Source organism: Lycorma delicatula, chromosome 11 (genome assembly GCF_047948215.1).
Source record: "Lycorma delicatula isolate Av1 chromosome 11, ASM4794821v1, whole genome shotgun sequence".
In the NCBI taxonomy this organism is placed as follows: domain Eukaryota; kingdom Metazoa; phylum Arthropoda; class Insecta; order Hemiptera; family Fulgoridae; genus Lycorma; species Lycorma delicatula.
Genome location: NC_134465.1, coordinates 82,907,703 through 82,933,828, shown reverse-complemented (window position 1 = coordinate 82,933,828; position 26,126 = coordinate 82,907,703). Strand labels below are relative to the sequence as shown.

Genomic DNA, 26,126 nt, shown 5'->3' with positions numbered 1-26,126 from the left:
CTTGATTTTATTTTTGGAACTACACTCGTCTGTACCCTTGATGCTTCATTATTGTCTATTGTTATTACTTAAAAATTTATCCATTATTATTACTTAAAAATTTAACCATGAGTCTGTATAAATCACTACCATGAATATTTAATACTGTGAATTGCAATTAACATGCAAATTACAACATACGTATTCACAACAGATTTGACAAGAGAAGGATCGACTCACCTGAGGCTGGCTGGAATTGAATAAGGTGCAGCATTTATACAAGTTTGTGCAGACGTTCCGGAATGTTCAAGATAAATCAGAACTTCTCAGAGAGCAACAGAAAGCTCTTCGATTCTGATTTTGTCAGTGCAGCAAATCTGTATTGCCAAATATCAATAAACTTACTTTTTTTGATAATTCGTAAGGTTTATAGTCATAGTAATTTGCAGTCATAGTGTAGCTTTAGTGTCAATATTCAAAATAGATTATTACTGTATACATTGTTATTGTATGAGAGAGGGGACAATGAAAATTATGATTGAAAATTGAGTTGCAAATACTGAAAGGTTGAGAAACGCTGGAAGTTGTGTAATCTAGTCTTCACTTCCTATCTATGAAGTTTATTATTGTACATGTCTTATATGTTAATATAGTTTAATATGTTAATGCAATTAATGTGTTAATTTCTTAAAATACAGTTTAAATATGTTAAAATGTAAAGCAGTGTTTTATTCGTTAATACAGTATAATTACCCTGGAATTAGGTAGTGCCTGAATGTTATGAAGTAGTTTTCAATGATTATGTTATTGTGTATTAAACTTTAGTGCAAGAATTGGAAAAGAGTTTACCTAACTAACTTGCAGATGGGTTGCAAGTTAGTAATTATTATTTTGTTAGTGGTATATTTTATAAAAAAAATATTTTCTTAAATGAATTTTTTGTTTTAAATATTTTTGATTGTAATCTTTAAATTTTAATAAATAGTTTTTTAATAATTATTAATTGTATTATCATACCATTAGGCCATGTTTGATAAAATTATAGTTATTTTTAAATGTATTTCTGTAATGTATTTAAACTGCTATAATAACATTTTCTGGACGAAATGATTCCGGAACCGATTTAAACTTTCTCCATACTTAAAATCTCAATTAAAAAAATCGGTTTGCGTCTCCACGTTGGTTCGTCTGGATAACCAGTTAGAAACGTGGAGATTTCTACTGGTGAACCAAATCGGAATCACCTCTCTGGATCACATCCAGAGTTGTAACTCGGGAATTTATTCCCACTCAAGGCTGACTTGCCTTTGAAAGTCAAATATGGAAGGTCTTTTAAGAAAAAATCCACCGTCTGGTAAATACCAGAGAAGGCTGCACTCGGACCCGGTGTCCGGTGGGCAGCTGCTTAAAAGATAACAATGAATCGGAGCGTTTGGAAACACCCAAAAACAACATAACTTCAAAATTGAGGATAAGACACAAGCAAATAAACTACATTGCCACTCACAACATTAATTCTCTAACTCAACCCGGCAAACTAAAAACTCTAACAGACATAATGGACAAACAAAATATCCTAATCGCAGGACTTCAAGAAATGAGAAACACCGATCGAGAGCCGTTTGAATCTCAGGGTTACAGAATTTACAAAGGAATCCCCGGGAAACGTGTGATGAAGAATTGCCCACAGTTCGGAACAGGATTTGCAATCAATCTTAAAATAATTGACTCAGTCGTAGAATTTAAGTCTTACTCCCCCAGGATTTCAACCTTAACCCTAAAATTAGCCAATAAATTCTACACCATAATAAATGTCCATGCTCCCACCAATGACAAAAACAATCTTAAAAAAGATAGAGAAGAGATGGACAAATTCTGGGAACTTCTTGACCAAACTGCAAACAACATAAATAAGACCCACATGAAGATTTTAATAGGGGACTTTAATGCCCAACTTGGTAAAGAACGAAGATATCGTAATATTATCGGAAAATGGCCTGCCCAAAAGAAAACTAACAAGAACGGCCAAAGACTTGTCGAATTTTGCAGAAACCATAATATGATCTCAAAATCCACCTATTTTATGAGAAAACCAAACAAATTGAAAACTTGGAAACACCCAGATTGGAAAAAAGGAGAATGGCAACTGGATCATGTTTGCATGGACCGGAATTATTACAAGGAGATTTATAATATAAAGTCTTGAGAGGAACAGATACTGGATCGGACCATTACTTAATTAAAGTTAAAATAAAATTCACCCTGCATAAAAAGAAAAAATCCCAACCTAAAAACAAAAGAGCTTATGATCCACATAAATTAATAAACAATGCTATCTTTGAAGAAACAACAAAAAAAATCAAATTAACTAATAATTTAAAAGAACTGACATCCCAACTGAAAGAAATAGCTGAAGAACTAGCCCCTATAAACCCAAGAAAAAAACACCAATGGTGGAATGAAGAATGTGACAAAGCAGTCACCGGGCTTGGATCAACCACCAAACCCAGAAAACTGAAGAATCTAACCGTGAATTCACCAAACAAAGGAAAATAACTCAGAAAATTATAAGAGGAACCAAACGACAAGCCCAAAAAAACTTGATTCAGCAAATAGAAGAAAGTTCCAAGAAAACTAATTTCCGAGACTATTATAAAATTTTTGGTCAGGCTCTTCAAAGATATGAACCACCCACCCTTATGCTGAGAGGAAAAAAAGGAAATATGGCCCACACCAATAAAGAAAATGCTGAAATTTTGGCAGAAACCTTCAATAGACTCCTCAACTGTGACGACCCCCCAGAGCTTTTTGAGATTGACACTGAAACTCCAGTTAAAACTTCACCGGTAAATATCAACCCGCCAACAATTCAAGAAGTTCTCGCAGCCTTAAATGAAATAAAAAACTACAAAGCAAGCGGAGAAGACCAGCTTTTCGCAGAACTCTGGAAACACTCATCAGTTTATTCAGTCAAAACTTCCCTACATCTATGCCTCGTGAAAATATGGAACGAAGAAAAACTTCCAGAACACTGGACCACAGCCTTCATCCATCCATTACATAAAAAAGGGGATAAAACTAATCCTGAAAACTACAGAGGCATATCTCTCCTGGATTGCATATACAAAATCCTGTCGAGAATCATATACAACCGATGCAAAGACCAACTTGAACTGGAACTTGGGGAATACCAAGGGGGATTTAGGCCATGGAGAGGTTGCCCGGAGCAAATAATATCCCTAAAACTTATGATGGACTTATATAAAAGACGGAAAAAACAACTAATAATCACCTTCATCGACTTTAAAAGGGCCTATGATTGTATACACCGACCATCCATGCTGAATATTCTGAGAAACCTGGGCCTTCACCCTAAACTCGTAAACATGATAAAATTAACTTTAACCGATACCCAGTCCAGAGTGAAATTCAGAGGTGAACTCTCTCAACCCTTCTACATAAAAACTGGATCGAGGCAAGGAGACGGCCTCTCACCACTCCTTTTTAACTGCGCCCTCGAATTTGTCAAGAAGCCAAAACACAAATCATGAGCCTTCAAAACCTAGCACAAAAGATAGGGCTTCATATCTCTTTCGAAAAAACTGAACTAATGGCCGTAGATCCTCTGGTAATAGCGCACATTACGGTAAACGATCAGAAATTTAAAATAGTAAAACAATTTATATATCTAGGGGAAATAATAACTTATAATTTAAATGAAAAAGTGACATGGCAAAACAGGACAAATAAAATGATTAAATCCCAAAAATTAACTTCATCAACATATAACAAAAAATGCCTTTCTGCTAAAACAAAACTTAAACATTATAAAACTGTAGTACAGCCAGAAGTCACCTACGGAAGCGAGACCCTTTTCAAAATCACTCAGAAAAACCGAATTGAAAAAATTCTGAAAATAGAGAGGAGAATTGTCAGAACGTGTATCAATAAAAAACACCAAAAAGACGGCCGATGGTGGATTGTGCCAAATGAGGTGGTGTATCGAGAAATAGAGCCTGTTACTGATACTATGCGGAAAAAAAGAATCTCTTTCTTCGGTCATCTCATAAGGACACCGCAAACAAGACCGTCAAGAAATATCATTGAAAAGCTCTGGTTCCAAAAGCTCGAAGTAGGATGGATCAAAGAAATTAGAGAAGATATGAAAGAATTGGGAATTTCCCTGACCGACCTACAGAATAAAACTGGAAAAATTACAAAGCTAAAAGATAAAAGCATTAGATTTAAACAAAAGACAGACAAACGACAAAATACAACGAAGAGGGTGTTTACGGATGAGGAAAAGAAAGCAAGATCTGAACGGATGAAGAAATACTGGGCAGCTCGAAAGAGTAAAATAACACGCTTTTCTCAGAAAAGATCCAACTAAAATTGACTAAGTGGTCCCATGTTGGCCGTAAAAGCATAATAATAATAATAAATTAATAATTTGCAATACGTAGTGTGCATAATATTTTGTTTTTTATTTATTTATTTTTTACAGTTAATTATTTTTCATGCACTTTTATTTCACTAAGTAAAAGTTTTCTGTTTTTCCTTTCCTTTATCATTATTTTTCCAAATTTCATATTTTTCACGATAGAGCAAGTCACCTATGATAGAGAGAGAAGAATGTGTGTCAAAATGAGGCTCAGTGTTCTCCTATTTACTCTTCTGTTTATATTCTTATGTTAGAAATTTTGAGGATATCATTGTAAAAGAATTATATCTAGCATGCTGATTGTACTGTTAACTTCCTTTTTTTAAGTAAGCTTTTTGTGTTATTTTATTTTTTCCAGTGTTAACTTTTTTTGTGTTTATTTATATTTAGAAAAGTTATAAAACTATTGTAGAGAAAATGTAACTTTTTTTATTTGTTAAAAACAATCATTAGAGTTGCCAAGTCATTCCTCAGTAGACATTATTCAAATATATTAATACAAACACTTGATCAGATAGTGTTGATATTGAAATATTTCTGTTTAATTTGGACTTTTTAACGTCTCCATTGTTTTCCTTTCAAGATTTAGAATAACTTAAAATTAACCAATAACTTTAGGGTTTATTTAGATTTGCACATTATTTAAATAACCCCTCAGGATTTATTTAAGTTCTTAAAATTCTGGAGTATTAAAAGATTGACATTGTATGTGTTCTTTAATGTAGTTACATAGCTTCAATTTGAATATTCTAAAAATATAAAAAATTTAACTTCTTCTTAATCTGTTTTGATTCAGTTATAATTATTTTATATTCTTATGATACAGTTTTAAATGTTTAAACTAGATAAAAATATTTTTATTAAATAACCTGATTTTATAACAAATATAATGTAAAATACTAGGGGCGTTCAGGTCGATCTGGGATTATTAATTTGTAATAAATGTGTAGTAACTATCACTTATGATAGTAAAAAATATTTTTATTTCTCATTGTAATTTGCTGCTACATTTATCCCAGCGTTTCACTAGTGCATGGATACCCGCAGTGTAGAAAGATTTGTTGTTACTTCAAAAACCAAAATAGGACTGACTGTTTCACCTCATAATTGCTGTTGAAATGTTGGCCGATCAGGAACGATTTCAAGGGCTCGAACAGGTGAAATTGTTAGAAAAAGATCGTTAGAGATGCATCTTTGTGCATCTCATACAAGGAGAAAAAAACAGTCGGTCATAATTTAACTCATTAAAAATACTGATAAAAGAATTAGTTGTTGTCTAATAATTTCTCAACTTCAAAAAAATTTTGAAAAGAACTGTCAGATCATGACAGACAAGTTGGGTTTCTGTAGGTCTGTGCAAGGTGGATGTCAAAACAATTGAGTAAGTTCATAAAACTCAAAGCATAGTCGGTATTTTCACATTCCCTAACTACTAACAGGGTGATGAGCATCTCAAGAAACTTGTGACTGTGGATTGGAGATGGCTCAAATTCATTTAATACATTGACAAAGGAAAAATACAAAAAGTTAATGCATATTTCATCTATCTCGCAATCAAAACAAAGAACCTCAAGGAGGCACTATCAAACCAATTAGTGTAGTGACTGCAATTTTGCTGTCAATACATGGAACCTGTAATTACACAACATAAGAAGGTTATTGTGAAATATTGAAGGAGCTTTGGAAATCATTCCAAAACTAACAGCATAATGAAAGATGTTATTCTGCATGAAATTTGCAGTTCTGTGCTGCATGTAACTCAGACTTTATTCAGCGGTTCACAAAGGAGATAGGAGGAAACGTATATTTGGCACCTAGTGACATTATTTGACCATTTAAAACTTGTTACGACCTCATGATTGAGGTTTGACAGATATAACAGATCTCAAATGTCAAGGTAGCCTGAGAGTAGAGATCTTCAACAAGGGTTTGTAAAAGCTGGTGCAACGGTACATTAAGTTTTAATGCGAGTAATAACCACATGGAAAAGTATTGTAGGTTATCTATGTGTATAGTAAAATGTTTTTCTTTTTTTAAGTACTGAAGCATTATCCCATCATACCTTAGATACACTGAAGCTGTCTGATCACTTAGGTTCCTCCCTACTTATAGCTAACAGTTATACTAATAGCCTTTCTCCTTCTGGGGATGTACCATATTGTATGAATCTACAGGGAAAGGAATTTCAAATTGTGGTTTTAAAATTTATAAAAGCATTCCAACAGTGCAGGTAAATATATCAAACAAAACACTCTTTATAACCAGCCTTGTTGTTGAAGTTTATAGTGTTTGAAAGGTAGGTAAATTTTTTGTTGAGTAGTAATGTAGGTAGTTTTATAAATGTTTTTGATTAAATACTTAACTGGTGTAAAAGTTTCTCCTTTCAGGAAAAGTCATTAACTTTTTCAAGTGAATTTTGTCTCACTTTGATATCATGTAATATAAACTACTGAATTGTGAAACTTTTGAAAATTGGTGGTTTTAAAGAATGTCCTTTGGAAATTTATAAAATCAATCTTTTTTATGCCAGTAATTTGTTGATTTTAAATCATAGTATTGTTAGTTTATTAAATAGATTGATAACAAATATTATTGCGGAAAATTTGTTGTTCTTCATTTTCATGATTCAGAACAAACACTGTTTATGATAACTGTAGGTATGACAATAAATTTGAAATTCATGAAATGTGATATTTCCTATAGCGTTATATCATTGTTTAGTAGAAAACCATTTTTTTCTGATTCTTGAGTCTTAATATTAATGACCATTAGGTTGCTAGTCGGTAACTAAAAACCAATATGTTTCAAATTATCCTAATAAACACATTTTGTTATTTTTATTACATAATTAGGAAAATCCATATTTAAATTAAAAAAAATAAGTTAAATTTTAAGTGCAAAAAGATGGGTTGGATACTAGGAATTCAGAAATTTTATTAAATAATAATAATGTAAATAGAATAATTTTAAAACTCTTTTGGATTAAAGGATTTAGATACAGTTGTAAGAATTGCCAGCAACATTAATCTTGACAATAAACATTGTTTTAAAACAAAGTTGAGAGATACATTGCTGATTCAAATAACAAAGAGGTTTGCTACATTATTGTTTTACAACAAGCACTGATATTCACCAAAATTTTCTTGTACACCTATTGTACTAGATAAGACAGGTTAACACAGTTTAGATTGACAAACCATTTGGCCCTAAATCTGTTACATAATAATAAACAAAAAGACTGAAGTATAATCATGTTTGTCAGAAACATGATGCTTGTATTTTTTTAACTTATATTTAATTATCTTTTTTATGTTGATTGAAGTTATAGTTTTTTTGATTTAGGTTTGTAGCGGCGGGGGCTGCCTCATTCATGTTATTTTATTTCATTCCACTTTACTGAAAACTTGTCTTTACTGGTTGTAAAATATGCTTTAAAAAAATTAAATAGGAGAGTACTGGGGTTAGCATCCATTTGCAGACTGCAGGTGAAGAACTTTTAATGTGCTGGTGAGAGTTGGTAGGCAGTTAGGATGGTGCATCTTCATGACAGTAGACAGATAATTTATAGCATTAAAAAGATCTTGACATTGGTAGTCTGATTCATGAGACTAATTTAGATATGAATATAAATAAATTATAGAGAATATTTCAGTCCTTTCATTGTACTTTTGTAAGCCAGTACTTGAAAGTTTCCCTTGGCCTACCTATTGAATCTTTCTGTGTGTATATATATATATATATAATTGATTTCTTGAGACTTTGGTTGCACACAGTTCAAGTTACAGGTTCATATTGCAATTGTAAGCAAGCAAGTTCATATGGTCATGCTTGGTGATTCAGAAATTTCCAAAAAGTTTACATAAACAAGCCTAGCTTTGTTCGTTTATAGCCAATACAATGTCAGAATCCTAAAATTGCACCTGGTACTCTTTTTATCATAACTAGTAGTCACGATTTTAAAGTATTTTTGATCATAATTATTTGTAGTATTTTGCATTTTTTTTGTAACATATTCAATATTCATTTTCTATAACTATACATTTGCATAAATTTACTTGAATTATATGACATTTTTTAGCTGGGTATGTAAAATAATTTGTTGTTTTTTCCATGGTAATGTAGGAGAAACATCAGCATGGTCATCACAGCAATGTCTTTTCCCAGAGAAATTGTATCCAAAAGTCACAAGAGATCTTAATACTCCAGTTGCTTTAGAAATATTGATGACTACTTGCTGAAAATGTCATAACTGTTCTTCAGCTTTATACGATGAAGAAATTATGGCTGGCTGGGTCCCAGAGAATTCAAATTTAAATACAAAGTTAGTTTTTTAATGAATTTGTTTTTTATATTTTTATTTTTAGTTGTAATTGTAGTATTTATATTATTTGAATTTTACTACAGTCATGTTAATTTTTTTATACAATTATATATGCTACCTTTCCTGCAGAACTGTTTAACTTTTAAAGTCCATAAATGTAGAAAACTAGTTGACTTCCATTTTGATATTAATGGTAAAAATTCAAGCGTCAAATGTACATTTGATGGTTGGATTTTTTATAACCTAACCACTGAGGAATTCTGCATAACTTCAGTTACTGAATATGCAAACATATTCATTTTAATGTTTATAATTTTCCTAGTACTTGTCAGTTACCTGGAAGTCACGCTGTTTCTTGTTATATATTGTGGTTTTATCTGCATTATTATTTATTATTATTGATAATATAATCTTGGAAAATTAATATTTCATTAGAAATAATTGTTTTCCATTTAATTGCAATAACGTGATTTTGAATTGTTACCTGAAAACTTGTATTTTCTTGCTTTTGGTATTATTTGGTTTTGCTATATGTTGTCAGTAAGACGTGAAAGTTTGGGATTTACCAGCCACTGAGGAAGATACTATTCATTTTTGTATAATGCTGATTAGAAAGGAGTCAAAAGTATTTTATTATTTTGTGATTCAGAAAAGAGTTACAACTCTCATTATCGAGAGCTTTACCTACTACCATTAAGAAAAAAAAAAAAGAAGTGCAACACTAGTCTGCAAGTAAAGAATTATGTAAAAAATTATTTTACTCAGAGTAAAATTTTAAGATACTAAACCCATGTTGATAATATTGTCACACACCCTTGATCATTTCTAACAAACGAAAATGAGGAACTCCTGAATGAAATTACTCAAACACATAGTCAAAGTGAATTGCTAATGTAATGGAACCATAGAATTAGTATAAAAATGTGACTGTGACCAGAAAAAACAAAAAAGAAAAAGATTTTTTATGCCTCCTATTTATGGAGGGGTTTGAATTATTATCAGAAAATATCGTACTTACTTAAAGAGACATTAAATTATATGAAAGCGTTTATCTAATCTGAGTAAAATTTTCAGATACACGATTCATAAGGTCCATATCTCCCTGTTTAAACAATTGCGTCCAAAATAAATTGGTATCAGTGTCTCATATAAAGAAAAAATAATTTAAATTTTTATCTAAATCAGTTAATCCAGTCTGGAGATAAGGAAAAAACAGATTATGTAATTATCCTTATTAACCTTAATGATTTTGGAATGCTTTAGTACTAAAACTGTATATTTAAGTTAGAGAAGGTCCATGAAATCTTTGTAGCTGCAAAAACCCTGACATGCAAAATTAGACCTGCTTAACATACTTTTTTTTAATATATATTGTGTAGCTGTACAGTATAACTACATCCTGTAAATAAGTACATATATATATATATATATATATATATATATGTAATTATTTATTTTAGGTATATAGTTATATTATACAGTTAAAAGAAATTTAAACCAACAAAACACAGTAAATAGATAAGTTAATATGGTAAGTTTAACTTAACTATCATTAAATATATATACAAGTTAAACTTACCATATTAACTTATCTATTTACTGTGTTTTGTTGGTTTAAATTTCTTTTCATATTAAATTTAATTAGCACAGTTAGTCAGTATGTTAATGAATTATTTGAACTTTCAAAAAATTATGAGTATATATATATAAAATTATTTAATTGAAAAACAATTACAGTTTTTTGGCAAGGCTTACAAGTAATTATCTCCTAAACCTGCCATCAACATTGCAGGAGAGTCAAATGATGAAATTATCACATTTGAACCTCCGAGACTCTATTTAATATTTATTTATATTGATGGCATAATTAGATGGGAAATTGACCCTAGTATTAAAATGACCAGTTGACATCCTATGAACACTTTTCTTTAATTGCACCATAGAACTAGAATATATATATATACAGCATTATGTAAGATGAAACAAATATAATAGGCATAATTTAGTAAATTAATTTCAGTTTTGTTTTTGTAATTAAGTTAAAATGCAGTTGGCTTTTATCATAAAACATTTGGATCGTTTCACGTTTTAGAAAACATAAGCTTTTGTTAGAAAAGTTACTAATTGATTATCTCCTTCGTACTGCTTATGAAATGTGTGTTCAGGTTAACCCAATATTAAAAAATCTGATAAATACAGAAAAAATTATTTCTTTTTTCACACCACACCTTAGTCTACTTTTTTTTGAAAAGTTTGAAATGATTGCCTGTCAAATATGGTAATAACAGTATTATGTAGTCAATGTTGGCAATATTGAAATGAAAAATTATTCAAATCTTTCATTTCAGTATAGTAATTTTTTGTTTAAAAAAATTTCACTTATTCAAAAAAATTCAAGTAATTCATAAAAAAACATGCAAATGTGCTATCAGAAGAATCTCTTCTACAAAGTAAAATAAAATGTTATAAGTAGTATATTTGGTAAAATAAGCAAATAAAAAATTAATAAGTCTTTATTACGATTGGAGTATAAAAAAACACTATAGATCATGTCACTATAAGATAAATTATAAATATAAACAAATTATGAAATAAAAAATAGATATATATTAAGTTCATTTTAATTATTTAAATATAATTACATAAAATAATGTTAAGATAAATATATTAAGTATTAAAAAACATTACTACAAAATCATTCAGAAGCCGCTATTGAAAATTATTTTGATCATATATTAATTACATATGTACACGTTGGACGAGCTACAAATAAATCTTTTTTTTTCAATTAGTATTATTTAAATAAACTCTGTGTAAAAATATTCAGGAATTGTGTGAGATAATGATTAAGTAGGAACTGAGATTGCTTGGTATGTACTTTGATAATTAGTGTCTGAAACCTAACACAACAGAGAAAAGCTGCTTCCATTTAAGTTATAAAAATGCCAGAGAGTTGCTAAAAGTCTTATTTGTGGGGAAAGAACTGCGACACAAAACAAATCGAAAGTACCTCAGCATGATGCATGACAAAATCCTGACCTACAAGCAGCATACTTCCTTGCCGCGCTGTCTCAATATTTTTACACCCTAAAAATTTCATAATTAGAAAAAAAATTATAATTATAATTTAACTAGATATTAATATGTTCAATTCAAATTAATACATTATTTAAGATAAGTAGATATGAATATTTGTTTTAGTAATGCGTGATGATAAAAGTTCCTAGCCGCGCTGTCTGGCCGGCGCCTGGTAACTTGCTAACGAAACGTTTTCGGACCTATGTTTATATGAACTTTTTATTTTTAGCCTCTAGAATGAGTTGTCAAAGTATTGCCTTATCCTCCTGAATCACGCTGTATATTGAGTTTGATTACGAATATAAACTTAAAAATTAGATGATATAAATAAATAAGTGAAAATCTCGTTATAAGCTCCTTTGTGTATGGTTGGCTGTTATAGTAACACGTACATTCATAGCTTAAGTGAAAAGTTATTCTCTTTAATATTTTATGTGATTATAAGTTTGTCAAGACATAATAAATTATAAAAATAAAAAAAATAAAACAGTTTAATATTAGACAACATGTAACGGATGGTCTGTTGTTAAAAAAAAAAAAAACTGATCGTGAATGAAACAGTTTGCCGACCAAATTTTACATGGAGTAATTTTTGATGACGCTTTGTTGTTTATAAGTAGAGGTTGTTGATGTATGTCGATGACGTCATTGCCGTGGCAATGACGTCAGAAAAACATGACTGTACAAAAAAACGTTACAAATCTAACCAGTCTTGCACTTATTGGCGGGAAATTGTCGGTAGAGTATTACTCAATACTACAGTGCCTCCACTTGTTAATGTATCCAGTTTACTTTTTAATGAGATATTATGATTAAAGAAAGTTTTATTTTTTCGTTAATATTATTACAATTTCTGAAATAAAAATTTGCAATTGCCTTATTCTTTGTTTGTACTATTCAAATTATTTATCAGGTTAAAAATGTTAGACTCGAGATTAAATTCATTTATTTTTACAAAATAAATTAATAAATTTAATAATAATAAATTAATTAATTTACAGTAATTATCTCTTAATAATGTATCCAAATAGTTCTAAATAGTAGCAGCAAAACAATATAAAAAAAATCAAATAAAACGAAACAAGTTAAATATTTGGTTATACTTTGGGTTATTTGACCATTAATTAACCAGAGAAGTAAAATACGTCCATCGTATATCAAATTTAACAGTACGTGATAAAAAGCAAATTGTATTTCTGTGTAAAAAGAAAGTTTTTAAACATGTAATTTTACATGTTTTAAGTCTGGTAACGAGAGTGAAGCATACTAGCAAGAAAAAAATTCGTATCGGTATCGTTATTAAAAATATACTGATTACTGAGGCTGCTGGGTTCAACTCCCAGATAATTTACCATTTGTTCACCGATATCAGTTCGTGTCGTTAATTATTTATAAATCAATATATACTTAGGAATAACACAAAAAGCAACTAATTTTTGCTTGGAAAGGAAGCAAGATATAACATTTTAATAAATTTGTATGACTATATTTTTCAAATTTATCGGCTTTGGTAGTAGTTTTTATTTAAATTATATATATATAAAGGAGCGGAGCTACCAATAAAATTTTAACGAAGTTTATACAAAAAAATTTAGAACATTCTATCAGTTTTTATTTTTGTAATTGAAAAGGTTTTGCTATAACAAATTTGAATGAGAAAAAAATAAATTTATACAGAGTAATACATTTCAATATATATAATTAAAATTGTGCGCGCGTGTGTGATTATACAAATAAATAAATAATTTAATTAATATATTATTTATAAAGAGATAATAACGTTTACTTAAACTGAAAATTACTTCAAAATTATGTAAGACACCCGTTCGCTTCAGTTAACGTACAGACATTCTTATAGGGAGTTGTATTCATAAAACAGTTCTAACATTTACTGATTAGCATCAGTAAATGGCAACATAGCGTCTGTCATAGCTGACAGACGCTATGTTGCCATTTAAACTTGATTTTTTCCCGCCTTGCCAGTGTACTCGCAACAGTTGGGTATCAGATAAATCGCTGCGTTGCATTTGTCTTATATCTTAATCAATTCATTTTCATAGAATAAATATTCCAACAAGCTAACCCCAGTAAGGAAATGAATAAAAAAAATTTTTTATTACTTATGGTAAAATTTTTATAATTTTTTTTCTTAATTTAATAACGAATCATTATATTATCATTTTACTATTTTTTATAAAAAAATAAATAAATTTCCAACAATATTCAAAGTTGATGTTATATTTTCCATTTGCAATACGGTTGTACTACTTATTTGATATTTGTCGTTTATGTAGTATAGTATTAAAAACTTAAAAAATCATACTTAACTTTATAAGTTTTTACTTCCTTGTACGAAGTAAAGGAAGTATTGTGATCGCGAAAAATTTCGCTTTTCAGATTTCAACCAAAATATTCATTTTGACCATCCCTGAATCCATTTGACATTTTCGGCGTAACCTCTGTACTTATGTATGTATCTCGCATTACTTAAAAACTATTAACCGTAGTATGTTGAAATTTTGGATTTAGGACTGTTGTAACATCTAGTTGTGCACTCCTCCTTTTTATTGCAATCGACTGAACCAAAAGTGTCCAAAAAAAGCCCACTATTTCTTAACTGCAGTAATAAGCCCTGATTGAGAGCTTTTCAACGATATATCATAAATGGTACTTATTTTCATTGGTTCCAGAGTTATAGCCAAGTAAAAGTTTAATGAAATATTTGGATTTTACAAGGAGAAGGCACATCGGTTTGAATCAGACTTCATCTCCTTTTTTTAACTTCTTTTATTTAAATATCTTGGTTTATTAATTTATTAAACTCTCATTGTAAAAAAAACTTTTACTATGAATAATAATTCAGTAATAACCAAAAAGAAAAAAAATATCATGAATTTTTATGAAATAAAATTACATACTTTTTCATTTAAAAAAAAAAACGTGTAAATATAATTTAATTTATTAACCTGTAATTGTAAAAAAATTACAATAAATAATAATTCAATAATATGATGAAAAAAAAAAATCAAAAAATTATTTATTAAAGAATTAGAAGATCGTATTTCACTTTCAAATGAAATAAGTTTATACCAAATGAAGCAAAAAATGTGTATATGTAATTTAATAGGCATACAAGGAAGTCATGTGGTGTCCCACATCAATTTTTTTTTTTTTTTAATTATGACAGTGAGGTAGATAAATATTTTCGTACGTAAAAAATTAACGGGATTCGGATCCAGAACCTTTTGAATATAAATCAATTTTGTGATACATTTAATCTGATAAAGTAAAATGAAGTGTACATTGTTTTGTCAACCAGAACGGTAGTAATAAAAAAACAAAAAAAAAAAAACAAGAAAATTGTATCCTGTTACCATTTTAATACGTATTATGTGTTGACTGTTAATTGATTTAATTTCTAATGCAGTAAATTTTTTGTAAAAAAATACTCTTCCCGTACATTTTTTGATTCAATGAAATCAAAAGAATGAATTCGTGATGTACAAAAAATTTCAAGTTTTAAGTCTGTTGCGTAATTAAAGAATAATGGAGGGCGCGCGCGCTCACACACACACACACACACACACAATGTTTTATTAACTTACTCGTATGTATTGTTAAACCAGTCAGAGTGACGTTGCATCTGAATTAACGTTCTTTTTGTATAGTAAAGAATTCTGGGTTCGATTTCCGGTTACGTTATCTTACATTATTATCAAAATTCATAACATGAAAAATTAAAAATCATAACCTAAATAAAATTGGGTGAATAGTAACTGACGTTTGTCGGCCTCCGTGGCGCGAGTGATAGTGTCTTAGCCTTCTGTCCGGAGGTCCCGGGTTCGAATCCCGGTTAGGCATGGCATTTTTACACGCTACAAAATTATCATTTCATCTCATCTTGTGAAGCAAATACATAACGGATGGCCCGAGGAAAGGAACAAATATATATATATACTTTGTATGTTGTTAATACGATTAAAATAAATTAAAAAAAAAAAAAAAGAAATGTGGTTATAAATATTCGTTTTATTTATTGAGAGATAGTTTTACAAATTATACTGCGCTATCGTAGACAAAACTGCTCGCCGACGCGCTGTCTACTACTCCAGTTGCTACGAGACGTACAACTGTTTCAAGGTTAAACTACACAACTGCCGTCTCGAACGCGCGGCTGCATAAAGCACGTTTAACAATAATAATAATTTACAAATGTTTAATACTGTCTAAAGTAAAGCCATTCGTTTTATTTCTTTTTCACACCCTTCGAGATTTTTATTCTACTTTTTATTTTTTTATCAATTTTATTTATTTATTTTATATTTTAAATACACGTATTGGTGTCGAAGCCGATAATATCAAACCTCATCTCTACAGTATATAAGTTTTTTTTTGTGTTTTTTTAATGGTTTTATAAATAAATTTAAATGTATGGAGACCAAATTGATTCTAAACTAAGTATTTTATAAATATTAAAAATATTCTTTAACGTTACTTAATATTTATTTTTACATTTAGTATGTGATTTTGTGTTGAAACCTAGAATCGAAATCGCGACTTTCAACTTGTCAGTCTTTTTTTAATAGGTAATATCAAAATAAGTATTTTTAAAACCAAGAATCGAACCCGCTTACTTCCAATTACACCAATCTTTTTTCTTTCCTTTTTTAGGTTTTTTAATTAACTTAATTATAGACAAAACCTACATTAGAAAAATTGAACTCTGTGAGAATCAAATTGAGTCTAAATTTACGTACTTATTTTTTTTTATAAGGATTATGCGTGCAATTTATAATAGAATCTTTAATTTATGGTTATTTTTTTAATGCGTAAAACTGATACAGATATTACACATATGGAGTGTTGTCCAAGCTGTAACCGAAGCCTAAAGATTAAATATAAAATTAATACAAAAAATTTAATCTTCTTTAAAAATAATTCACTTCAACTCGACGAGTACAAAACCTGGCTTACTCGCAGAAATGAATTTACTATTTTAATTCAATAATTTATTATATTAGGTTGGAGGTTGTGTGTGGAAGTATGGTATTGACATTTTGAAGTGAATTAAAATTTCAAGCCTGACCGGTATACGAAACCGGGATCTTTCGGATGAAAGGGAAGATATTACTACTCCACCTCGGCGATTGGCGAGGTGATACGAGTTGATACGTGCTGAAGTATTAATTACATTAACTTATAAACTTAAAAGAATTGTAATAAAAAGAACAAAGATAGAAGATAAAAAGTATAAACTTCTATAGGATGTGATTTTTAGTGAAGATCTAACAAAATAATTAAATAATTTTTTTTTTTAATAAACAGTAACAGTACAAGGTGAAAAGATAAAGATGCTACGATTTGCTGACGATATAGTAATTCTAGCCGAGAGTAAAAAGGATTTAGAAGAAACAATGAACGGCATAGATGAAGTCCTACGCAAGAACTATCGCATGAAAATAAACAAGAACAAAACGAAAGTAATGAAATGTAGTAGAAATAACAAAGATGGACCGCTGAATGTGAAAATAGGAGGAGAAAAGATTATGGAGGTAGAAGAATTTTGTTATTTGGGAAGTAGAATTACTAAAGATGGACGAAGCAGGCGCGATATAAAATGCCGAATAGCACAAGCTAAACGAGCCTTCAGTAAGAAATATAATTTGTTTTTATCAAAAATTAATTTAAATGTCAGTAAAAGATTTTTGAAAGTATATGCTTGGAGCGTCGCTTTATATGGAAGTGAAACTTGGACGATCGGAGTATCTGAGAAGAAAAGATTAGAAGCTTTTGAAAATGCGGTGCTATAGGAGAATGTTAAAAATCAGACGGGTGGATAAAGTGACATATGAAGAGGTATTGCGGCAAATAGATGAAGAAAGAAGCGTTTGGAAAAATATAGTTCAAAAATATAGGCCACATAGTAAGGCATCCTGGAATAGTCGCTTTAATATTGGAAGGACAGGTAGAAGGAAAAAATTGTGTAGGCAGACCACGTTTGGAATATGTAAAACAAATTGTTAGGGATGTAGGATGTAGGGGGTATACCGAAATGAAACGACTAGCACTAGATAGGGAATCTTGGAGAACTGCATCAAAGCAGTCAAATGATGAAGACAAAAAAACAATTCAAAAGAAAATATAGATTTCTCTTTTAATACAGTTTCTAAAATACATTTCCTGTTTCAGTAATAATAATTATTAAAGTATTCAATACATAAAACAGTAAAATTAAGATAGTTCCTGTGAGATGTTTATTGTACTAAGAAATTTGTACTTATTTTCAGTAGGCCACTAATGGTAGCGAAGCGCAACAAAGAACAAATAGATATAAATTATATTTACTATTTATACAAATAATGTATCTAGATTTAATATAAAAATTAGGCATTCCTATAAAATTATTTAAAACATTAAAGTCATTTTATAAATTTTACCTTTATAAAATTATTTTAGTTCATTTATAAAACTGATGAATTAATTTTATAAAAATTTCGCGATATTGATGTATCAACATCAAAGAAAAAAAAAATTTGTAAACTGGAAGATTATTAAATAACTAGAATAGATTTTAAATTTAAAAATATCAATAAAACACGAGATTTCATCTAAAAAAAAGTGCATCATATAAATTGTAGCAAGGTACTTTTAAAAATCATGTTGAAATTTTAATTTAGTTTTCATTAAACTATAAATGAAAAAAAAGAAATGTTTAATTTTAAACCGATACAATACATTAAATCAAATGTTCATAAATTTAAAATAATGTCCTAAACTGTGTTGATTTCCTTTCTAGAAAATTCTTCAGTTAACATACAAACGATATGCATAATAGTAACCGATTTTGATGAGACTGAGAAATGTCTCTTAATTGGCACGACATAAGTTTTACAAACAACTTTATTACTTTTCTTTGTTTTTGACTGATCGACGATATTAAGAGTTTACTCGCTATATTTTATGTTCTCTAAGACGGAAAAGATATTATTATTTCAACAATTAATATAATGAAAATTGGTAAATATAAAATTAATTTGGTTATAAATTATTTTCTTTTTTTAAAATTTAAATTAAATACCTTAGAATAAATAATTCATAAAATCATTTTATTAAAACATTTGCAGTGAAGAAATTCGAAAAATTCAAATTAGCTTAGTATGTGGTTTTAGCAGTCAACTACTGATTTCCGTTGAAACAGGAAGTTAAATCCGTGCGTAAATATTTACTTGATTTACTGATAATCTATTTTTATTGTAATTGTACAGTTTTTAGGTAAGATAATATTTAAGTTTATTATTTTATTTATTAATATTATTTAACTACATATGTTTCGTAAAAATCATGTTTGTAACTTTCACGTAGGTTAACAATAAATTTTAATCTATTGTAAGTTTAATATTGGATAAATTTATATTCTCTGAGAAAATAAAAATATAAATTACAACTGTAAGTAAAATAAATACTAAAGTTTATAAATATTTTTTAAGGTGGATTATCTACGTATTACAGTTTAATTATCATATAATTAAAACACTCAGGCAATTTAATAACCTAATAAAACGATTACGAAAGTTCTTGTTATAACAGACACCTTTTTCTTTTAAGATAATTAAATCATTACGTTAGTTAAAAGTTTGTGTTTGGGAATATGGGAAGGAAATTTGTAGTTTGTAAAATAAATACTATGCCTAAATGATTTTCGATTCTGGATCTTCTAGGTGAAAGACTGAGTTTTTACTACTCTACCATAAATATCAGCGAAGCGATAATCCTACTTAAAAAAAAAAACGATTAGAAGTGTAGATTATGTTTGTTTAAAATAATCATCAGTTAAAAATACGTAAAAGTAAACAATTTAATTAAACGCTTACCGTATTGTAAATGCGATGAGTTTTACCAAACATTAGTATGATTATTTAAAAATAATATTATTTCTGAATTGCTCTTGATTAAACTGAACTAAAATAGAAACACAATTATGTTATTTTTAAATACAACTATTTAGTAGAAAATAATATTTTTCCTTACAATAAAACCACAATTGTTATTTGTGCTTGAAATATAAAAAATAATTTATATGTATACGTGTACTAGGGGTAAACTAACTTTTAAAATAATATAAAACAAGTGTTGATTTATTTCTTCATCGCAAAGCTGAACAATTTCTACTGTAAAACAGTTAAAAAGATTAAACGTGTGTCCAGTTTAGTCACGTCTTTCTATACCCCGCTTATTCTTTTCTCATTTTACTCCCTCACTCCTTTCAGTATGTTTTTTTTTTATTATAAGCTATAGTGTGTGTATCTTATTTCATGTAGCACGTACTCATTTTTGTCCTTGAAAATTGACTAAACAGCATTTTTTGTTTTAAATATTACCATCAAAACAACACAGAGTTTAACTTTATTCTTGACCATATCATCAGACATGTTTTTTATGTACTTATAAAAATAGAATTACCAACTATACTACCAGCCTTTCTTTTTTTGTTTTTATCCCTCACACACACACACACACACATATATATATATATATATATATATATATGTGTGTGTGTGTGTGTGTGTGTGAGGGATAAAAATATATATATATACACACACAGAGAGAGAGAGAGAGAGAGAGATAGCGCAAAAGATCAAAAGACTTTGCTTTAAAGGAGACACAGAAGCGACTAATGGTTATAAATAACTGGTAATCTATTCGATAGTTTACAATAGTAAATGAATATAATTTTATGCTACCGTTTTTTTTTTTGTCTTCAGTCATTTGACTGGTTTGATGCAGCTCTCCAAGATTCCCTATCTAGTGCTATTCGTTTCATTTCAGTATACCCTCTACATCCTACATCCCTAACAATTTGTTTTACATATTCCAAACGTTGCCTTCAATCGACAAAACCATTTGTCGATCAACGCTCTCGCCTTTTAATTATGAGCAATGAAATTTTGAAAAACGGAAAAATCGCGATAGAAATAAAACGAGTTAAAATTCCCCCGTAGTAACTTTTTTATTACGTTTTACCTTCAGAATTACATCCAGTGACAAACATTATTCGCTAACTAATTAATTAGATTCGCCTAATTAAGGTCATATTTTATTTAGGCACATTTGTTAACGATTAAAAAATAACATTTGAATAACATTAAAATCTGGAGTTAAGCTTCCCTCATCGCCCCTAACATATGGAAAAAACATCAATCGATAGGTAAAGATTTTCAAATAAAAATACAAATTCGTTTAACTATCAGAAGAATAAAATACATATACATACACAAACATGCGCGGGCGCACGCAAACTCACACAAAAATACAAACAAAAATCAACAATAATTTGATGTTTATAAAGGATTAGGACACACACACAGAGAGAGAGAAAGAAAGAAAGAATGAAAAAGAGAGAGTGACCGAGCGAGAGAGGGGTTTTAAACAAATTATTCAATACTACTTTTTAAAATATAATACAAAAACGTAATACTTTACATTCTATATTAACTATATAATTAAAAAACGAAACATAGGTGACCACTTAAAAATTATATATATACGTATTTTAATTAAAATCCTTATGTTTTAATAATTATGTATTAGATAGAACAAATAAAATATGTAAAAAAAATAGGATGTAGAGGGTATACTGAAATGAAACGACTATCACTAGATAGGGAATCTTGGAGAGCTGCATCAAACCAGTCAAATGACTGAAGACAAAAAAAAAAAAAAAAACTTTTTGTTAGATTAATAAAAAATAAATCTCTCTTTGTGTGTGTGTGTGCGCGCGCGCGCGCGCGTAAAGTAGTAATCGGCTACGATAGATAAATTTAGAAATAATGAAATCATATCATTACATCCTTATGTACCACTCGTTAATCTTTGTAGTTAAGCTGTTAACTTGTATTTGTAATTTGTAATAATTTTTAACAATAATAATTTGTAGTTCAGCTGTTTTTCTTTAAAATAATTAGCTATTGAAGAAGTTACAATCTAATTGTGGAAAATTCTTCACATACTAATCTGGAATCGAACCTTTGGTATGTTATGTAGCAAGGAAGTACGCTTTCTGTGACACGGTCGCGGCGACATTACATTTTTATTGTTAATTATAATATTCGATTTTTTAAATTTCTGCTTTAAATTAAAATAAAACAATGTTTAGTAAAAAAGAAAAATTATAAAAGCACGCACGCGAATGTACTTTTATATATGTGTGCAATAATCACGTTTACGTGCGTGGTTATAATTAATCGAATATTAGGTAAAATTAAATAATTGAAAGCCTCCAAATCATTACTCTTTTATGTTACCGCCATGTTCTTTAGCTAACAGATACAAGTGAATTTAAAAAATTTCTTTCATTTATTCATTAGAGTCTAGTCTTTTTTTAATAAAAAAAAGTAAAAAAAATGAAAAAGAAATTAGAACAAACATTTTGGCTAAATTTTTGTCGAAAAAAAATTAATAATAAATCTGACCATGTAACATAAAAACACCGACCGTTTTGATCTACAGAACATATCAATGTAAATTTCAAGAAAAGTGAGAAAATATTTGTAAAGTATTTCATTTGAATAACAAAGGCAATTTATTAATTACCAAAGTAGACACTAGATGTAGACACAGGCAAACGGTTTTGTTGTTAAACAGAAATCTAAATTTTTAAAACAAAAAACAGAACTTCAATAATTAACTTCCACCATAATTAATTTAGTCTACAAAAGATTCAGCAAAACCCCTCTTATAGTGTATCGGTACTTACTTGAAAGCAAATTATTTTAGTTACATATTTTTATAAAGTAATCTGTACTTAATTTTAATTAAAATAACAAGAATAAAAATATATTTGGCTAACCTAAAAATAATCATTTTTGCCAAAATAAAATGTTTAGTTCATTAAACTCCCAAATTCCTCCAATATGTTAACCAATATAATCACATTATTTAATTGTGTACTAATTTCTTATTACAAAATATTATAATTTGAAAGAACTTACCTCATTTACACGTAGAATTATTTTCTATACGGTTGTCAGATTCGCGTAAAATATATTTAAATATACTGAATTCTCTAAATACAAATAATCAAATAAACAAAATTTGATAACGGTTTTAAAAACACAACTACAAATCGTGAAGAAATAAACTTTATTTACTGTATGACAACGTTAATCTTTAATAACACTTTTAATATATTAATCACTTTTAATAGATTAATATCAGAAAGAAAATGTTAGATAATATTATTATGTAAGATTTTTTGATTTTTTTACATCGCTGAATATAATGGAAACAGCTAATAATATTATAATCAATTATAATTTTTCATCAACGTAACACACATTTTGATCTACGTAGTTGTTTTGATGAATTTCGAGCGAACCAAGGAGAGAACGCAGTAGTTAAACTAACCGCAGTAGTAATATTTTTCCTCCCTTCTATTGTTCAGAAGCCATCTTTTTTTTATATTGTTAGGTTATTTTTACTTTTAATAAATTGAATCTCGTGTATTAAAAGTGATTAAATACGATGACTGAAGTTTCGAATTTTTTTTTAAAATATTTTTTGTCCAGATAAATTTTTTTTTGTGTATAGTGACAGAGCTTGGGTTATTAATCCTAGGATATCATATTCGAATCCTAATCAGACTCGTTAAAACTGTACGAACCACTGTTTTACAGTGTAAAATTTATTATGATGTTTGGTCATCATTACTTTCAACGACAGTGTAATATATGTCTATAATGTCAGTTTAAACTTCAAAATCATCAGTTAAAGTTCTGATCACTTTTAAATTGATAACGATGTTTTGAAAAAAAAAATCGGGCATCATTACTTTCAGCGAAATCGGTATGATAGGTGATAAAGGTTGTAAATTGATTTTTTTTTATGATAGCTAATGACCTTATCTTATATATATTATACATAAGAAAGGGTATATCTTATATTAAATAATGATTTCTAAAAAAAGGGCGTATCTCAAAAATGGTCCACACAGACGATTTTTAACGAAATTTTGAAAGGCTTACTCGAAAGTGTGTTTTCCAACTTCCTGGAACGATAGCCGGCAGTTTGATGTGTCTAGGTCCAACCGTTCTCGACATACTAGCATTAGAAATTAATAAAAATGACATAAAATTAATTATATTAGAAAAATATTACTTATATAAATAACAAACAAAATTTCAATTTGATAAACCATCTGACAGTATTTAAAGAATACGGTCTTATAAAAACCAATGAAGCAGCACTCATGTAATACATTAATATGCAATTTTCATTATAACATTATAGTAATGTAACAGACATTTCACCATTTTTAATATCTTTATTTAATATGCAGTTCAATTAAATGGATTCATCATGACTGAGGATATGGAATGGTGTAATAGTACTTTGATGATACAATTATGGTAAAATGTTTACGTGATTTTTATATTAATAGAATTTAATTTATATTTAATTTAATATACAGAGTTTGTAAAACAAAATTCTGTAACTTTCTTTGAAATTTTTCACATTTGATTAACAAATGAGAAAAATTTATCGGTTAAAAAAAAAGTTTTAGAAAATTCATTATCTAGGAATTTCCACAACGGTTTTATGTTATCTTTTACATCTCCATCTGGTATCAGGTTACCTTATTCTGGATACCTTAATTATATTCAATTGGCTGCACCTTTACATAATATTCTACCAAGTAAAAACAAAATAAAAATTAGTAATAGGGATTATTAGTAATAATAATATCTCTCTCTCTCTCTCTCTCTCTCTGTCTCTCTCTCTCTCTCTCTCTCTCTCTCTCTCTCTCTCTCTCTCTCTCTCTCTCTCTCTCTCTCTCTCTCTCTCTCTCTCTCTCTCTCTCTCTCTCTCTCTCTCTCTCTCTCTCTCTCTCTCTCTCTCTCTCTCTCTCTCTCTGTCATGAGTTTGCAACATATGAGTAATGTTTAGCATAATTTCTTAACCCCGATAGTTATTTACAACCCCTGACGTAGGAGTTGAAATGGTAAAAATGTGATTTGCTTGAGAATTCATAACGTCGTTGGTATTGAACCTATAACAGCAAAAATAGTGCCATTAAAAGGTCTAACTTAGTTTTATGAATTCTAGGAATAGATTAAAATTATACAGTTTACAGGGAACTATTTAATTTTTTTTTGTTTATAATGAAGAGTCAAGTTCATTGTTATAATTATTTTTTTAAAAAATACCTTATACCAAAAACGTTATTTGGTTCTATCATATCGTAGATGAATAAATTTTCAACATTTGGAAAAAATTATTATGTTTGTACATAGTGTAGAACAACAGATCATGAAAGCATGGAAAAAATAAATATGTGGAAAACAACAAAATAAAATTAACTGAACACTATTTAAACACTAAAGTTTTCTCTGGATCAGAACTGCCCTACTCCATTTGTTACATCTTCCTGCTCTCGTTATGATGTTTCACATCAAAACTTTTTTTTTTTTAATGTGTTCCACTTTATGTTTCAGAGGTATATATACTTACACCAGAAAACATAAAATGTGTTTACATAAAACCATAATTATGTATAACAGCCGTACATAACAAATGCGTACGAATAAATAAAAAATAAGATGCTAACAGTATTACTATTTTCCAGTGATTCCTGTACTTCTTTGCTGTGAGTCTAACTTCTGCTCAGCACCATTATTGGTAATGGCTGTCCAGGGACAGCAGCAGGTCGGTTGAGGGTCATCCATTGTAGGGATCCTAAGTAATATCCTGATTGCAGTAGCTTAGCTTTCTATCTTGTCAACAGGGCATCTAGGGATTTTGATCCAGGTTAGGAGGTTGGATGGCTGTGTAAATTGCCAGCCCACACTGCTTTAATGGTACTGGCCCCAAGAATTATGGAATTAAAAATTAATTAATTAAATAATTTTATTTAATTATTTAATTAAAAATCGTAGGCAGTTATGATTTTTTAATGTAATACACATATTACTATTTTTATTCACTTAATTTATTGTATAATATTTAGAAAATTGTTTTTAATTCTCATTTTGCAAGGTTTACACTAATACAAAACATGAGAATTTTTATTAACGAATTTCAATAAATATTAGTTGCACATACAAGTTGGAAATTGAAGATGATAGGCCTACTGTATCATTAGTTCAAAGTTACATTTTTAGGAATGTTCTTTATATTTCTTATTTACTGGTGCTACAGCGAAAAGATGGAATGGAATGCAAAGTTGGCAGGAGTCTATTACTCCCTACTTTATCGCAGAACCTGGACAGAGTCCCTTGCTGCTGGATCTTTCTAATCGGGCTTGTTTTTTTT

The 26,126-nt window shown here is 29.0% G+C and overlaps 1 protein-coding gene and 1 long non-coding RNA gene across 12 annotated transcripts in view; one reads left to right on the top strand and one right to left on the bottom strand.

Moving 5' to 3' along the window:
* Window positions 1-23,180, bottom strand: part of LOC142332357 (uncharacterized) — a 37,723-nt gene extending 14,543 nt beyond the window's left edge. Inside the window, exons 1-3 of the long non-coding RNA XR_012758280.1 lie at window positions 22,808-23,180; window positions 19,691-19,778; window positions 220-356 (exon numbers count right to left, since the gene is read on the bottom strand). This is a non-coding gene — a long non-coding RNA (uncharacterized LOC142332357). The remainder of the gene's footprint in view (window positions 1-219; window positions 357-19,690; window positions 19,779-22,807) is intronic.
* The window catches only part of LOC142332356 (uncharacterized), a 93,742-nt gene that overhangs the window by 18,579 nt on the left and 49,037 nt on the right, over window positions 1-26,126 (top strand). For 9 of the 11 annotated variants that reach the window (XR_012758277.1, XR_012758272.1, XR_012758274.1 and 6 more), the window contains exon 3: window positions 8,543-8,741. The exons of 1 other annotated variant lie outside the window; for it this stretch is intronic. Coding sequence is in view for 3 of the 10 variants with exons in the window: in XM_075378760.1 (XP_075234875.1) it covers window positions 8,701-8,741 (41 nt within the window). In the remaining 7 variants the exon portion in view is untranslated. Of the gene's footprint in view, window positions 1-8,542; window positions 8,819-26,126 lie in introns of those variants that run through there. One more of the 11 variants, XM_075378762.1, reaches the window with a different exon arrangement.